Raw genomic sequence first — 17,812 nt, forward strand, 5'->3', positions numbered from 1 at the left:
TCAAGGAACTTAAAAGTGCATAGTCACACACAGGAAGAAAATCGTACAAGGCATAAATGGGTTCCTATCAATAAATTACAGGAACGGTTTAAGAGTTTAGAGGAGGGACAATCTCATTCCTTTGAAAGAGCCAGTACAGTGATGGTGAAGAGTGGATATTCTAGAGACAAGTTGTCTGGGGTCCTGACTGGGTGATCTTGAGAAAACTGCTTAACTTCTGTGAATCTTAATTTCTTCATCTGTATATTGAGAATAATAATACCTTCCTTAAGCGGAACAGTTCCGGGTATTTTGAAGATAAGTGACAAAAGTCATGTTAAGAACTTAGCACAAGGGCCAATATAGTACATATTCTCTACATATGAACTTCTTACTATTTCAGTTAATATCTTACTACCTCAGTCAGGAAAGGACAGAGGAGAGAAGCTCTAACTTAAAGTGGAAGCTTTAGGCAACTGATAGAGCATGTAGGAAGACATAGAAGCAGAAAGAGCAAAAGAAAATACTTCTCAAAAGGCTTGAAAGAGAGGTTTGACTAGGGCAGATGAGCTTTTTGGTGAGAAGGAATTCAGAGATGTAGTGCAGTTAGCTTGTGGAGGGCTTCATGGACAAGATTATGGGGTTTATGACTTATCCTAAGGACGTTTGGAAGCCGTGAAGGTTATGAACAGGTAGGAGAAATAATATTAAATAAAAATAACTGGCAACATTTCATAAGCACTTGCTAATCGTCAGGGCAGTTTTAAATACTCTGTGTACATTAATCTATTTAATTTATATAATTACCCTATGAGGTGAATTAAATATTAATAATTGACCTTATAGTGATCCATAGAGTTCAAAGTACTTTCCCAGACAGTATTTAATTTGACTTTCTCAGCCATGCTCTTAGGTAGTCAATCCCAAGACTCAGGGACTGAGGAAAGGACATTGGCCAGATTTGAAGGAGTTGGAAAACTATAGCCTGCAGGTCAAATGTGGCACACTGCCAGTATCTGTAAATAAAGTTTTACTGACACCCAGCTGTCTCCATTCTTTTGCACATAATCTGTGTCCACTTTCGTGCTCCAACAAGGAGTTGAATACTTGTGACAAAGACCATATAGTTGGCAAAGCTGAATATTTCTTGTCTAGCCCTTTACATTAAAAGTTTCTCAACTTCTGGTCTAGAAGAGTGGAAAGACCTTAGACTTCACTTCCACTTTGAACTTCACCACTCACTCTAGGTAAGTAGGCTTGGGAAATCTGATGTATGAGTTCACAGAGTGGTTACTGTGGACCCCACACAAAAGGATGATGAACAGGTGACATGGAAGCTCAAAGTCCTAAAACCACAGATTCTGGTTTATTATGACTCCGATAAATTGCGTTGGACAAATTTGTAGAATAATCCTTTTTTTTTCCCTATTAAAGCTAAAATAAGAAGAAATAAGCAAAAGAGGAGGGAAGATTTACTCAATCTGCGGACTGGTCTCCTTAATATATTTAGGCAATATAGTCCCTCATAAAATATTGAGTAGAAACTATCAAATTTAGCCAACCTTCTGTACAAAACTATTACCGTAGCATCCTCTGTGGGGTCTAATGTTAAATCACATATTCCATAACAGTCTTTGTCTGAATTGCAAATTCCCTTGCAATATATAGTACTCATTCTAACCCTCAGTTATGTAGCCTTTGAAGTGTCTCCTGGATTATCCACATGTATCTCTTCAAGACTATAAACATAGTGAGGGCCAGGACCATGCCTTCTGCTGTGCATTCCCCATAGCTGTGAAGCAAAATGATTCATTGAGTGGCTGACAAAGAATTCTCTTAAAGTGCTAACAGTAGGTGTAATATGTTACTCTGACAATTTGTCTTTCTGTTGGGTACTTTGTATGAATTAGCTCTAGTCCTTGTAGTTCTCTGTGGCTCTCCAGGCTACACGGTAGTAGGTCCAGCTTAAAAAATTGGGAGTGATCTGAATTGTAATGAGCTGAATTACATCTTGAGCTTTTCTCCATGTAGGTATAGGAAAGTGGTTTCCAATAACTGCACAGACGGAGTGAGAGAACAGTACACTGCCAAACCGCAGAAGTGTCCCGGGAAGGCCCCGCGGGGGCTGCGCATCGTCACTGCTGATGGAAAGTTGACAGCGGAGCAAGGGCACAATGTTACTCTTATGGTGCAGCTGGAAGAGGTAGGACCAGGTCCCCAACCACTTTATCTTCTAGGGCCAATGATTTTTCCTAGGAAATCAGATTTACATATTTTTGTTTTGTTTAATTTTTTTTTTTATTTTAAGTGTTGTTTAACACTTTTTAAATTGTTTTCTACTTTTGGTTCCTTGGTTTGTTGTTGTTGCTCTTATTTCCCCTTCCTCAATTATTCTCATTTCACTGCAAGTTGTTCTTCACTCTTACTTAAAATGTAATTTCTTGGAAGTTCTTTTTTGGATTTAACTGTACCTCATTGGTACTTCCAGCCAAAAGTTTTCTCAGAATACATTAATGGTATTCCAAAAATAATTTGGTGCCCACACATGTTCAGCCTAACAGATACTTATGCTCTCTTCCTCTCTCAACCTGATGTCTTGGCTTTTCTTTTCCAAAGGCAGCATGCTGGCCATACATACAACACTAAGGCTAATCTAAATATAACTGAGTATACTTTCTTTGGTGATTGAGAGTTAGTAATTTTGTAGCACCCAGTGATAGCATTATGAGCATCAATGACGGTTTGACAAATTATGGTTATTTGTGATTTCTGAATATTTAGGTAGTGGATAAGATGAAATTTATACCAGGTATTTTTTAATATGCACAGGTATTTTTATCATCTTATAAATGAAGAAGATGTCCTCTAAAGGAAAATTTCATTAAATGATCTCGAGTATCAAGCCAGACAGTCCTGTCTTCAGCCATGTTTTCTGAATACTAAAATATGGGCAGCACCATGCTAGGCCTTGTGAACACAAAGAGATTTAAAAAGTTAATAATGATACCAGGATTAAGATCTACATCATTGACTTCCACCTTCTTCTGATAGCTCAGTGGTTTTCAGTCTTTAACATGAATAAAAATTACCTGGTGAACATAGTAAAACAGTTTTCAGGGCCCCATCTCCAAAGATTCTGATTCAGTAGGTTGGTTGGGGCCCAAGAATATCCATTTATAACAAGACTACAGGTTATGCATTGTGCTTCAAGAATAAACAGAACAAAACAAGAGCGAAGTCGAGGGAGCGAGAGTAGGCTTGAGAGGCTCTGGAGTGTGACTTGAAAGGGAGAAGATGAAGCATTTAGGATTACTTTGTCAGGATTGAACAATACTATTGGTATTTTAATTCCTATAGGGAAAACAACTGTGAAATAATGAATAATTGATATTCAAGGCAATTTCAATAAAATCTCCAGCATATATTTATTGTTTAAAATTGACATGATCATAAAGCATATGAAAAAGCAAGGGCTCAAGAATAGCAAAGATAATCTTCAAGATGACTCCCAAAACTGGATGGCTTCCATTACCAGACACCAAGATTTAGTATAAAGCTGTAGTAGTTAAAAGTGTGTGGTGATATATACATCCTACATAGACAAGCTGATCGAGAAAGGGAATAGTGAGTCAAGAAACACACACACGCGCACACTTTATGACAAATGAGACACTGTAGTACAGTAGATAAATTATAATCTTTTCAATAAATGGTGCAATGACATCAAAATCCATGTGGGAATATATGAATCTTGGTCTCTCTTGACACACAAAAAAATAATTCTAACTGGATTGTCAATCTAATTTTGAAAGATAAAACTAAAGTGTTTAAGGGAAAATGCAGAAAAGTATCTTCATGACCTTGGGTTAGGCAGAGATTGTTTTAAAACAGAAAATGAAACCCACTAAGTATATAGAAAAATACAGTTTGATCAGGCTACATTAAAACTATGAATTTCTTTTCTTCAAAATATACTATTTAGAAAATAAAAAGAAAATTTAAAAAGCCCTGGAGGGTAAGAAGTTATTTGCAATACATAATTTTAATAAAGCATTCATACCCAGAAAAATATAAATGACTTCTACAAATCAGTAAGAAAACTTCTGGCCACCCAATAGGAAATGCACAGATGACTTAAATGGACTTTTCAAAGAGGGTAACCAAATAGCCAGTAAGCATATGAGAAAATTCTCAGCATCACTGCCCATCAAAGGAATGCAACTTAACACTAAGATATTACTGGGGCACCTGGGTGGCTCAGTCAGTTAAGCCTCTGCCTTCAGCTCAGGTCATGATCCCAGGGTCCTTTTACTTTTTACTTTTTTTAAAAGATTTATATTTTAAATAATATCGAGTGTTGTTGTTGGAGCAACTAATCATTCATACAGTGGTGTTTGGAGTGTAAATTGTTACCACCGTCTTGGAGATCTGTTTGACATTAACTACTAACCACTTTATTCGTCTGTGAATATATGCACAACCTATGACCCAGAATTTCTACTCCTAGGTACACAGTCATCAGAATGCATACACATATGCACCAGAATGTATGTAAAATAATATATATAGCAGATTTACTTCATAGGAGGTCAAAACTGGAAACATTTATCAACTGTACAATCAAGAAATAAGTTACAGTATTCTCATAAAATGGAATGAAACAATGAATGAACAATGAAAAAGAACAAACTATTGCTACCTACAAAAACTTGGATGAATCTCCTCATATCTACTATTATGCTAAAGAAATCAGACTGAAAAAATATGTATTGTATGATTCTATTTATTTATTTTTAAAGATTTTATTTATTTATTTGACAGAGAGAGATAGCGAAAAAGGGAACACAAGCAAGGGGAGTGGGAGAGGGAGATGCAGGCTTCCCGCCGAGCAGGGAGCCCGATGCGGAGCTCAATCCCAGGATCCTGGGATCATGACCTGAGCCGAAGGCAGTCGCTTAACAGCTGAGCCACCCAGGCGCCCCTGGGTGATTCTATTTAATTAAACTTCAAAAGTAGGCAAAACTAGTTTATGGTCTCAGAAGTGAGAGTAATAGTTACTTTTAGAGGGGAAGTGGCAGGGAGGATAAGGGAATACTAGAAACTTTTAATTTTTTGTTGATTAATGGATGCATTCATTTTGTAAAAAATCAAGCTGTATATCTGATTTACATATTTTTCTTTATGTTTATTATACTCAACAAAAAGCTTACTTAAAAAATCATTTGAGAAATTGAAATAGCATTGATTTATACATTTTGTATTTAGGTCTTTAAGGAAAAAAGGAAAAAAAAAAGAAAACTTTGGGGACATTTAGGGAAAGATTTATTTTCTGAGCCAATCCTGTACCCTGTGTCTCCCTGCACAGTGAATGTGAAGTCCCCTTTCCCAGAGACAGAAGGAACCTGGTTATGATAACTTAGAACATGATCTTTTGAAGCAGCCGATGTTTGTTCTCTAGCAGGCTTCAGAATTCAGATTTTTGTTCCATTTCTAAGAACACAATAGAGCAAGATCTGAAACCAGAACTCACACTGGTCAGCTCTGACCTTTGTTCACCCTCCAGCGACAGAGGCCAGGCTCTCCTCCATTCAACTTTGCTTTCTATGTAACCAAGATCATCGGGCATCTCAGATTTGGCTGAGTGATGTGAGAACAGATTGGGGAATCTGGTTCTAAGATGTGTAAATTCATGCCTTCTGGGCATAAGAAGGGGGGAAAAATAACAAGTTAGTTCATTCCACTTGAGTGGGCAAAGCTACAACAGCAGGGAGGAAGTCTGCTACCTTCAGCTGTCAGACCTGGCCCCTTGATGCTCTTGTCTCCTAGTGCGGAGTGCAAGCTGAAAAGGCTGTCCCCACATCAGGAGGCCCTGGGGACCTCACATTCAACTGTGGGATTCTGCGCTGATGATTCACAAGCTTCCCTTACAGAAACAGCCTGTTTCTCTATTAATGTCTGGATTATATACGCAAGCATGGGTGATGCATGTGATGAGCAATGCAAAATAAAGGAAAGCAGAGCGGCTCGGAGAAGCTGGGAAGCCTTGAAATTTGACACAGTGGTAATATATCGGATATCTAACACTGAGCATTAATTGTAGTCTGGTTTGTGGATGCTTTTTTGGATTGTCTCATTTAAATCCCACAGCTAGCCTATGCAAATAGGTGTCATTGTCGTCATTGCATTTTACAGACAGCACAGCCAAAGCACAGAAAGGCAAAGTCACTTACCTAAGATCACACAGGTACTTATGTATCAAGTCAGGAGTCAAATCCAGGCTCTACGGTATCCTGCCTTTTTATTACTTCTCTCTGGTGGAAAGAACCATTTCCTGGGAAAGAATTTCATGTTGTTCCTAAGGGTCCCTGGTAACACTTCACTGGGGGCAGGTAGCAACAAAGACCAAGGAGTAGAAAGAATAGGTAAAAATACCTATGCCCGAACCAGTCTGGCCTATGGCTGCTGCTATATTCTTAGACACTAGTCAATATATAAAACATGATTTTCCTCCTGGATTTTCTGAGAATATTCATGGCTTGTGATCAGTTCCTTAAAAACCATTTCGACAAAGAGAGATTCCAAATCTTCTCTAGGTTTCCTTCTCTTTGTAAAATTACATCTTTATTGAATAGCTTCCCTGTATCTGGTATTGTTTTACCCATTCTAAAGAATATCGGAAAACATAAGATATGAATGCAGCACTCTAGGACTTTGTCATCCATGTATGCCAGACTTCTCCAGGGTCTTGAGTATGAATTAGTCCATCAAATCCAAAACAAAAACAAATACTTCTGACATATGCCACTGGCAATACAAGGGTCTGTATTATCCCCCTCAAAATCTCTGAGTCCACTTCTCATTTGAATTTGATGCCCCTAAATTTACTTTGAATATAATATTTGGCTCTTGCCACCATACCTAGTGCCAGTTTTTCATAACCATAGGGATATTAATGCCAAGTTTCTGATGCTTCTTGAGCAACAAGTCCTTAAGGTGCCAAAGGAACCAAGAGGTCCCCACTACATTCTGATAATTACGCTACAGTGTGATTAATGCAGAAGTGGGCATAAGACTCTCCAGGTCAGTATAATATTTTGCTATTTGGGCACCAAGGATTATGCCTCTGTGTCTCATGGCTTACTCATAGTTCCACTGTCTCCCATAGACTTGCCTACTCTCTGTGAGGTTGGGTTGCATTGCGTTGGGTTGGGTTGGGTTAGGGACTGAGGCAATGTCCCTTTCTTTGTCCCCAGGTATGTTCTATGTAGGCTCCATCTTCTGTGCATTCCAACTAAAGTGTGAGTGACCTGAGGAATCAACTGTCCCACCAAGTAGTTAGACATATGTGTTTATTTGTTCTTCAACACGTATTTTACTAAGTTCCAATTTTATATCATATACTTTTCATTCAAGACATATTCATTTTGTGGAAATACATGTTTTAGGTTAACTAGGGCCTCAACTGTATCAAGTTTTAAATAAAATCTAACTGCATGAAATAGGAAATAGTAAATATTTTATATTCATTCAAAACAAAAATAAAATTTAATTTACTGCATTATAGTGTAACAATATTTTTGGCAGCCCCTATTACATTATAAATATCATTAAGGCACAAACCATGCCATGCCTGGTCTCAGCTCTAGAATCTCTTCTCACTGTGCCTAACATGTTGATAGGAACTCAATAAGTGTGCGTGGATTTGGATAGGCTTCCCCAAGGAGTGTAGAGATAAAGTCTGAACTTGAAAAGACTTAAAATTTGAATAACATCTAAAACATGTTAAAGTCTTCATCTGAAATCTAAATCCCTTCCTTTATTCTGTACTAATAATGCATGTCCTAATGCTAACATAAGAATATCAATGAAAACCTTGCTAAAATCAGAGTAAAGAAGAGAACTTCTTATTGACAGAAGATAATCAAAGTCTAGATACACTGATGCTAGCTTGTAACTCCATGCACAATAGTATGTAACCGAGTCAAAATTGTATTGATTTGACATATGCAAGAAATGGAATCCCTTCCCGCAAATAGCATGTGAGGCCACCCTTCCACATCTAGGGGACAGAAATAGCTCTATAACACAGCTCCTTCAAAATCCCAAAACTTGGCTCACACTTGTTACTCAGAATCACATAATTCTATAGAAGCTGATGCAAAGCCCCATTGTCAGGAGCTGCATCCCTGCTGTTTTCAGGGTTCTCTCCCAATGTACCGTAACGAAGGAACCGTCATCAGAAGCAACAAGGCAAAGGAGACGGTATTTCTTCCATCCCAGACTCCTTCGTTGTGGCTGATCCAAGAACACACGTACACACACATACACACTCTGCATTTATGCATCATTGGTCGCTTGAGGACGAGTTGATCCAGAAAACCAGGAGGGGAGAGGAAGTATCCATAAAGGTATATCTAACTAACCAAACATTTTCCAAGTGCACCTGAATTTTAGGAAGCCGATCGAAAGTATTTTGCACTGAGATCCAGGTATCTAATGAGAGGTGGCATCTCTCTGTCTGGAGACTTGCTTAAGATGAATGTTCTCTGAACCACTAATGAGCACCTAATGAGCCCATAGACTTTCAGTGCGATAACTCAGCTTCCTGGAGAAATCCAGTGTGAGGACCTGAAGGCACAGGATGGATGGCAAAGGGCCTAATCAGTCTGAAGAACTCAACAAAACCGATTTGGAAGGCATTCATTTGAGAGGACTGCTGGGCAGAAGTAGCGTCTGCATGTTACAGAAGATAATTAAATCCGTTTTAAACAGCTGTAAGAATAAAGAGATGCAATTCGCTGCATAATTTAAGACTTTTAAATTAAATCTGAGGCAAGGGACTAAAATTAAAACTTTGATCTGTATCTCATTGTCTTAATACTTCAATTTACATACAAAGACTGGAACTTAATAAGGAAAATTCATGATTATAACTTCTTCTGTGAGATTTAACTCCAAAATGTGAAGGCTGTGTCCTCATTAAATGGATTTCAATGATCTGTAATTTCACATACATTGAAAGACTTATGGCAGCATAAAAGTAACCACAATGTAATAATACTTCATAAATATTGCAGGATGCTGCCAGCCATCGGACGGTAGAGAAGATGACTCTTGATAAAATTTGCTGTGAGACCCTCATTTGTTGAATTCATAAAAGAATTTGACCTACTTTTTCATCTGGGGAAAAATCGGGGCTTTCAGAAATGGCACAAAGAGTTCGCAGGCGCTGTTAAGTCTAGGCAGGTATCCGTTTTCCAAGCCAGCCCAGATCTGACTCAGAAGCCTCGGCTGTTTTCTCCTTCCACACAAAGGAACAGGAGCTGATTTCAATGAGCCGTGGAGACTTAAGAGGCTTTCTCATGTATTATTCCTTACTCCATTCAGCTTTATTCTCTTTGACTCCAGCAAGGTAATTGAGCCACTTCATTTCTTCTCCCTTGCTGCTTCAAGTTACAAAGGAAAAGAGGGAAATGAGGCGGACATTATAGGTTGTCTTTAGCCAGAGGCCTAGCATCTGAAGTTCAGGTTGGCTTAGTTAGCAACTCTTCCCAAGGCTCCACTTTTCCTTCCTCAGTTTTGGTCCACAAACGTTGGGGTGTTGCTATTCTTTAGAGTGTCAGGGAATCAGTGTTTGCAGAGAACTTCATTCTGCCTTGATAAGCAAAGAGCGATACCTGGCTCATTACTGAGAGTTTCAGTTCACTGCACATCCCAGCGACTGGGGTCATAGTCTACATGTAGGAAATAGTCTTCAGATGGATTTTCAGTCTCTCAGCCTGTCTTCTTTAGGCCCTGCAACAGTGGTGCCCCATTTCATACCCATGGGTGGCCGCCACCCCTGAGTGTGAGAACTTCACCCAACCATACAAGTTTTGCCCAAGTATGTAACTTCCTCAGGTTTCTGGCTTTGCCCTTTGCCTCTTCCATGAGCGGGGCCTTATCAACTCTTTCCTTAATGTGACCCACCATTGATGTGCAATGGAAAGTCTCCGCCCCGTGACCAACAGCACTTGGATAGACTCCCCGTCTTCGCCTGAGAGCTGAGATTATTTTAGCAGCCTGAAGGGATGCTCAAATATGAGTGGATCTTCAGTAAGGCCCACAGCATGGATGAGAGAATTATAAAAATAGCTGGTCACCTACACTAGATGTGATGATTACGATCATGACCATTCTGCCTATCTTTATAAGTAAAGAAATTGAAGTTGACATATAAATTGCATTTCAAAGGGCATGTAACTCCCAGGTTACTGCCTGACGTCTGTAGGGCACCTGCACACACAGTACCTCTGTAGAGCTCGGTAACGTCACTGAGATCTCTCAAGAGCCTAATAACTTGGGAAAGTGACAAAGTAACGTCCACGACAAGAAATCATATATCCATTTCATAGATAAGATCTTATGACTTGGTTAAGTGTAGCAAGTGATGCTAGATAGAAAAGTTTTGAAAGCTGTTTAGAAATTTGGAAGCATCACATAAAGCAGTGTAATGACTCTAGTGTTGTGTGTGTGTGTGTGTGTGTGTGTGTGTACGCACGCATGCGTGGCCATGTGCTTCTCATCAGTTAGTATGGCATTTACCAATCTAACGTTGATCTCTCTGGGTGGTAGGATTATGAACAATTTGAATTTTCTTTTTGCTCATTTTATGTATTTCCTGCATTCTCCTTATAAATTTTCCATGGTTTTCTCTCTTTTTACTTCTTTCTTCTAATTGAGCTAACATATTTCTATTACATATTTTACTACTAGGAAAAACTCATTGTACAGGTTTATTCCTGAAGGAATCTTCTCACTTTTTTAAAAAAAAAACATAATTTTGTTCTTATTACATGCCTGAATATTTTATTTTTAGAGTGATATTTTAAGTCATTCAAAAACATCTTTATGACTTTTATTATTTGGTGGGATCATAGTTTCCTACCAAAGCCTGCTGAGCTAATTCCTAAAGCCACCATGTAGTGGTAACAGTGTAGTAATGTCCTTTATTACCTAGAAAGTGTTTTCAAAACATAATGGGTCAAGGTTCTGACCTCTTTCTACCACAATGTCTAGATGGAATAAAGAGGCCTTGGCTTATACTTATTTATCTGCTTACACAAGCCAAATGTTCCTCCAGCCTTGTGGTATTCTGTTCCATTCTAAGCCAGACGCCTAGTACAGAAGACATAAAAAGGGAATGTGGAAATTTGCTGTTCATTCAAACACATGGTGCTATGGCTCATTTGCAAGTGAGGGATTAAACTGTTTTGTGGTGTTCCAGTTGGAAGTTCTTGGTCTGAGCATTAGATCCAGAAGTATTTGGATATTTAGTGAGGCAGGTCCCAAGGCTCAGAGTCCTGAAGGAAGGGCTGAGCCATCTGCATTTCATCCTAGAGAAGGTATCCAGGTAGACAGTTTGGTGGATCCGTAATCTGGTCATCTGACATCACGGACCTTGTCAGACCTGAGTTCCCTGGTGAAATCTAAAACCCCATGCACGCACTGCTCTCCTCACTGGTTCGAATGTTCTTCCTCCAGGTCAGAGCATCCAAGTCCACCGCTGCCTTTTCTTGCAAGAGGCTTGGGGGCCGCATCTTCAGAGAGGCACCTGTGCTCTAGATAACCATCTCTGAATAGACAAGGGGAGAAGCTGACTCTGTAATTTGAGGTTATGCCAGTATCTTCATATCTGAGGATTGTGTCCAGAGCTCAGTTTTGAAGCTGAAGAAAAACCCATAAAGCATCATTTGAACCAAATATTCGGGAAATACTTTCCCAGCTGATCTAGTGAGGCAGCCTCAGCTTTCAGCAATGGTAGCAGCTCTTGAAAAGGATACCAGAGTGAACCAAGACTTGCTTAGGAACAGAAGATAGGGCATTTGCGACTACCTTTTGTCATAGACTGGTGTTGTCCATGCTGGAAGGACTTGGTTTACCATTATACAAGGGGAGGCTTGGCATAGTTACAGCAGTTGATTCTCATTTAGAGTCCTTTCACTCTTGGTTTAATATTCGCATTGGCAGGTTCTTCCCAAATAGGCTTTGCAGCTTCCATAGTATTTCGTAGAGCCTGGTGTATTATACTGGGCTCCTCTTACAGTGCTGCTTAATGAAGAATTTGATCCATGTTGGCATTTCTCTAAAGGGCTTTAGTTACTGAAGTTTACAAAAGCTTTCTGGTTTCACATATGAGTGAATCCATTCTTCAAGAGCACCCGCCGGGAATGAGCACAGTAAAATAGTAGGAGGGCTGAACTTGGGGTTAAGGAGAGCTTGATTCAAACTAGTCTTAGGACTCTGGGCAAATTTTCGCAGTCTTGTTAGGGTTGAAGATTAAATGAGATACTATATAGAGAGCAGTTATTATTTCTGCCACAGTAAACTCTCAAGAAATATTCTCTTTTTCCTTAGTGACCACCAGGGATGTTCTAGAACAGTCTTGTTTGCATATGTTATATTGGAAGCCATATGCCATAGTTCACTCTTATTGAATAAGCACAAAGTGGATAGCACTTGTCCCCATGAACTTACTTCCACCAGCTGACGAAATCTCTTCTTTGAAAGCTCATTGTACCATAGTCATCTCCTTTCCTCTTTCTTGTCGAGACTCCATGAACCTGAGCCTAACTAAACCCACCTAGAATAAGGTATGCAAAACACAGGTAGGTTACTGTTACTTCGGGCTCCCCACTCTACTAAATAGTCTTAGCCTTAAAAAGAAAAGGCTGAAATATCTAATTTTTGTTTCTGTCATTCAATGCTGCTTAATCATTTTTTTAAAATCTCACTGTGTGGTCAAAAGAGCATTAAAATGAACAGAAATCTAAGACCAGAGTTGGTTATATTCCATCATCAGTCTGTTATCAATTTGTGTTACCTTCTGACCGTTTCTCATACACGTAACATTTAAATATTGATTTACAGTAACGGTAGAAATAGAATGTTGTGTTTTGCAGGGTTGCTTATGTTATTACCATACTCCACCGCCACCCCTTTGGTGAATTCTCTACTTCCCCTCATTTTCTCCCTCCCTCTTTTAATCCTAAATGCTGGTCTCTCTCTGCCCCTCACTTCACTTCACCCCCAGGCGAATCAGTGTTAACACACTGGGTCACATTTGCCAGCACCTTTATGCTCATACAGACACCCACATACAGCACATATACTGTTATCTGCTGTGGTTTTGTTCTTGACAAAAAAAAAAAAAAATGGGTTATACTAAAGTCGGCTCTCTACAACATAGTTTTTGCTACATGAACCTTAAGATCACTTTCAAGACTTCCAGTGAATTCCAGTGAAGCCTGAGGCAAGCTTGAGCTTTGCATGGGCCAGGCTCTGACATATGAGCCCAGTTTCTATCTGCAGTGAGTCCATAATACCTTCAGGAGTATCTCGGAATCTCATTTTTGGATGAGGCTGTCAGTGTTGAGTTACTATAGCATTTGTTTTCCCATTTTTCTCTCAAGCTGTGTTGCAGGTACTGATAGGTTCACAACCTTCCATTCCTCAGGTTAATCTTGGTTCCTCAGTGGCCATTTGATATATTTGTTTTTCTATTACCGTAGTCAGTGATGCCCTTGGAGAATCCCCATATGGGTTTCATGTGGCTTTTGTGCTTTTCTTGGGCACATCTTTGAGCTAATATTCTCAGTTCTATATATCAGAGTGAATGACAAAAGGGCAGTAGGTCTAAAAAAATTGTATACAGTAGCCTAGATATTTGCCAGCCTAGGAGCCATTTCAGGAATGATGACTTGCGTTTTATTAAATGGAAGTAACTCTCAATTATATGGTGCATTTTCCTGACTACTGAATTATGAATACCTATTGTCCCCCATATTCTCTCTCTTCTTTATGGCTTGAACACAATACCGCTTCACCAGAGGGAAGACGTCAGAATGCAGAATGGCGTTCGTGCCAATCCATCTTTCCACTTCTAACCAAAGCTGTTGTCAGAGGGGGAAAGAGTCAAAGCCAGGGATGGAGTCTAACAAGAAAAGAAAGCGATACCTTGCCTTTGTTATCCCCTTTCTGTAACTCTGAAACGCATTACAAGTAACTTTCAATTAAAGAAGCTCACCAAGGACTGAGCTGCTTGGATAAAGTTAAACCACAGATCATCTTAAACCCTTCCTTCAGTCTCACGTTTAGTGGGACTGCAGACATCTTGCTTAACTTGCCTGTGCCCCAGTTCTCCTGCAGGAGCAAATCAAAAGCACATCTGCCCTTGCTATCTCCCTGGAGTCCTAACAGCCAACTGGGATAATATATAACAAAGCACTTGAGTGAACAAGCAGATGCACTGTATACAAAATGGAAAAGAGGGACTTGCAGGCACTGTGTTAGGTACTAAGGATGCAGCCAGTAAGGACACATCTCAGGATTTTATACAAACTACTCGTGTATTATCCAGCAACTCGTTTTCCTGCAGATGTTAATGAATCTTGACCACGTGCATTGTCGAACTTTTGTTTGTAGTTGTGCACCGGTCACCTAAAAACAAGTTTAGTTCTTTTATGCATGGCTTTTACTGATGCACTGAGAATCCTAAAACACCCTGGGGAAGCATTGCCCCTATACCAGAATGGAATGAGAATAGCATCAGCTTGTGCTGGGCTGTCCTCATCTTCAGATGAATTACATGACGAGAAAACCTAATATTCAACAATCCAATCCCAAGGGCCTTAACCTTTGGCACAGCTCAACATCCGCTGTGGACCTTCTCAGACCATAGCAGGACCAACCGAGCATCTTCCCCAGAGGCCCTGAGTCAAGAGAGATACCGTGGGTGGTTGCTGGGCATCCGCACTTTTTTCTTTTAATTTCTACAAGAGGTACTGATATCAAAATCTGAGATTCATTGGTTTCAAAACCAATAAACTATGGGAGTTAATTATTACAAGACAGTACATGTAATTTCCTGTTGCAACTCATATTTCAATCTACCATCATCTACCCTTAGCTACCCCCTATTTAGCTTCCCAGAATACTTGGGCCTCCTTCCAATTCACCCTCCGTATTGTAACCAGAGTGATCTTTTTGAATTAAAAACATCATGCCATCTTCCGCTAAACCTCCTCTTAAAACACTTTAATGGCTTCCCACTGCTCTTAGGAAAAAAAATAAAAATCGGAAACTCAGCCACAATTCCTAAAATGTCATTTTCTCCCCTTCAGTCTAATTTCATAAAACATTCCCACTCTGTCTTTATCTTCAGCTTCCTATGACTGTACCATTCCCCTTCTGCCACAGGGCCCTTGCACATCTGATTCCCTCTGTTCTTTCTTTCCTTAAGGTTATCTCAGCTCAGATATAACTTCTTCTGGGAAGCTTTCCTTGAAGTTCTCAATCAGATCAGATTTTTAGCTCTCTACCTCTCCCTACTGTAACTTACAGCACCGTGTACTTTCTTTCATATCATCCCCTGTAAAAACGTTTTATTTATCTGTGATTATTTCATCTGTCTCACTTAGTAGTCCATATGCTCATGAAAGCCCAGACCACATCTGTTTTGCTTGGTTAATCTACTTACCATCATTTTCCCATGTCATGCCTGACACAAGATAGACACTCAATAAATATCTGCCAGTTGGTTGGTTGGTTTGTTTAATAAATAAATAAATGAATGACCAGAAAGCCAGTTAAAGCAGGGCAAGTGTGTCTAATCGTGGTGACCTAGGACTTAGGCTTGCTTGCCTTTGCCCTGTTTCTTGTTCTCTGAAAGGAGTTTTGGCATCCCTGTCTCAGATGACAATTACAGCCCACGGAAGTCAGAAGCTGATGACTGATGAGCCCCAAAGAGATGCATTGACAGCTGTGTTAGGCTCGTGAAACACCTGAGAGCCTCTGAAAGCAAAAGCATGGCCTCTAGTATGTTCCACTCGAGTGGGCACAGCTCCAACAGCAGGGATGAAATCTGCTACCTTGGCCCCTTGGTGCCCTTGTCTCCTGGTGCAGAGAACCAAGCCCAGGGACCTGCATTCACATTAGGGAGAGCGAGAGTGAGAGCTAGAGAGATCTTCCTATTACCTGACCAAGTACCCTAAAAGCATGACTCCTCTGTGAAGGCAGCCCTACTGATGCAGTCATCCCCACACTGTGGCTCCCTTCTTTCACCTGTTCCATACACAGGGAACATTGTCATGAGTGGATAATGAGAAATACTCTCAGGCCAAAAGACCAGCATGACAGACAGTGGACATCCAGACAGAACTTGGGAGGAGTTTTAAGTCGCTGAAAGAGGTCAAAGTCCAGGCCCACAAAAGCAGAGTGGTGAATACCAGACAGAAAGGGCAAGGCTGGGAGACTCAAGCAAGGGTGGCCAGAGTTGGACTTTTCTCAGCTGTGTGGGTAGCTGCTGTCACTTGTGGGGTCTGAAGTAGAATCAGCTGAGATGTGAGTCTCCCCTCTGTGCTCTTACCAATGGTGACCCTTGCCTGATGACCACTTTGTCTCCACAAAGAACCCTAAACCTCTCTTTCTCAGTCTCTCTCTCAATATCCCTCCCTCCCTCACACCCTCCCTCTTTTCCCTCCCTCCTCACTCTTTTTCCCTCTCTCCCTCCCCTCACTTCCTCCCTTCTTCCCTCCCCTCTCTCCCTGTCTCCTTCTTTCTCCTTCCCTCTTCACTCTCTCACTCCCTCTCTTTCTGGGAAATTCTATTGCTCGTTTTATTCCGTGGTTAACCCAGTTAACCTGAACTTTCCTGATCTTTCCCTCAGACCCTTGTCCCAAATGATTTTAAGGCGGTTTCTTCCTCTGTGCCTATACCTAAGGTTGGCCAGCAGCAACTCTTGAAAATCCAGAAAACATGGGAGAACTGACCAGAAACAGCACTGAGAAACTGACCAGTCTGATTTGTGCAAATGAAGAACAAGTGAGCAAGAATAGTTGACATTTATATTTATTAGCGAAGGGAATTCAAGTAATTGCACAATGTCTGGGCTTGTGGGTGATTTGTCTTGTGGTTCCGAGGGGAGTTTCTTTCTCCCACCCGAGGGGAGAATTCTTGCTCATGTCCTCCCTGAGAGTTAGCTGCCCTGCCGTGTGCCCCACACACAATGCTTGGCTGGGCATAGATCAGAAGAGTAGGTCACAGAGATTCATAGGATTTGAACTGCTTTTCCTTTCCCTGTGAATTAATCTTTTAAATGTCAGCATTTTAAACTTGGCCTTTTCAAAAAATATGATACCATATGAACCTTACTTAATCGAAAATACTTTTTTTTTAGTTCAAAGGGTTTGTGTGTGTGTGTGTGTGTGTGTGTGTGGTTTTTTGCATTTTTTTCTTTTTTTTATTTTTAGCTTTTTTCCCTGAAAATGGGACAAGCTAACAAAACAAACAAGAAAAACTTAATAAAGGATGGACTGCATTCGGGAAGGAAGCTGGTTTTTATCTAAGAAACTTTGCTCCTTAAGAATCTCTACTGTTATTCCAAAAGTGTTTTCTTACAGGCATGGGATTTTAGAAAGCAAACTTTTATCTTCCCTCTCCTTGTCTCCCACTGGGAATTTGGATTTGTATGATTCTAATCCAGCTGTAAAAGGGGGATTGCGTGCCCTTCACAGCTGCGTGGTTTTGACAGCTGTGATTTGGTCCAAAATTTTACAGAGGACTAATTAACTCACATGTCTTACAATGACCCTTCGTGTGAAGACGGTAAGATATTATTATGCCCATTTCATAGATGAGGTAACCGAGACCCAAGGAGGCTGAATGACTTGGATGAAGTCATGCAGCTTGTTAATGGCACCCTGGGATTCAAGCCCGAGGAGCCACCTGTGCTTCACGACCTATAATGAATGACACGCAAGTCCACAGACATGGGGTCAAGTCCTAGGTCTGCTGC

The 17,812-nt window shown here is 40.3% G+C and overlaps 1 protein-coding gene across 4 annotated transcripts in view; it reads left to right on the plus strand.

Moving 5' to 3' along the window:
- SORCS1 (sortilin related VPS10 domain containing receptor 1) overlaps positions 1-17,812 on the plus strand; it is a 485,001-nt gene that overhangs the window by 414,161 nt on the left and 53,028 nt on the right. For all 4 annotated transcript variants that reach the window (XM_040624058.1, XM_040624056.1, XM_008686657.2 and 1 more), the window contains exon 18: positions 2,011-2,182. In XM_040624058.1, coding sequence (XP_040479992.1) covers positions 2,011-2,182 — 172 coding nt within the window. The remainder of the gene's footprint in view (positions 1-2,010; positions 2,183-17,812) is intronic.

The sequence above is a fragment of the Ursus maritimus genome, unplaced genomic scaffold (assembly GCF_017311325.1).
Source record: "Ursus maritimus isolate PB19 unplaced genomic scaffold, ASM1731132v1 scaffold_7, whole genome shotgun sequence".
Taxonomy (NCBI): Eukaryota; Metazoa; Chordata; class Mammalia; order Carnivora; family Ursidae; genus Ursus; species Ursus maritimus.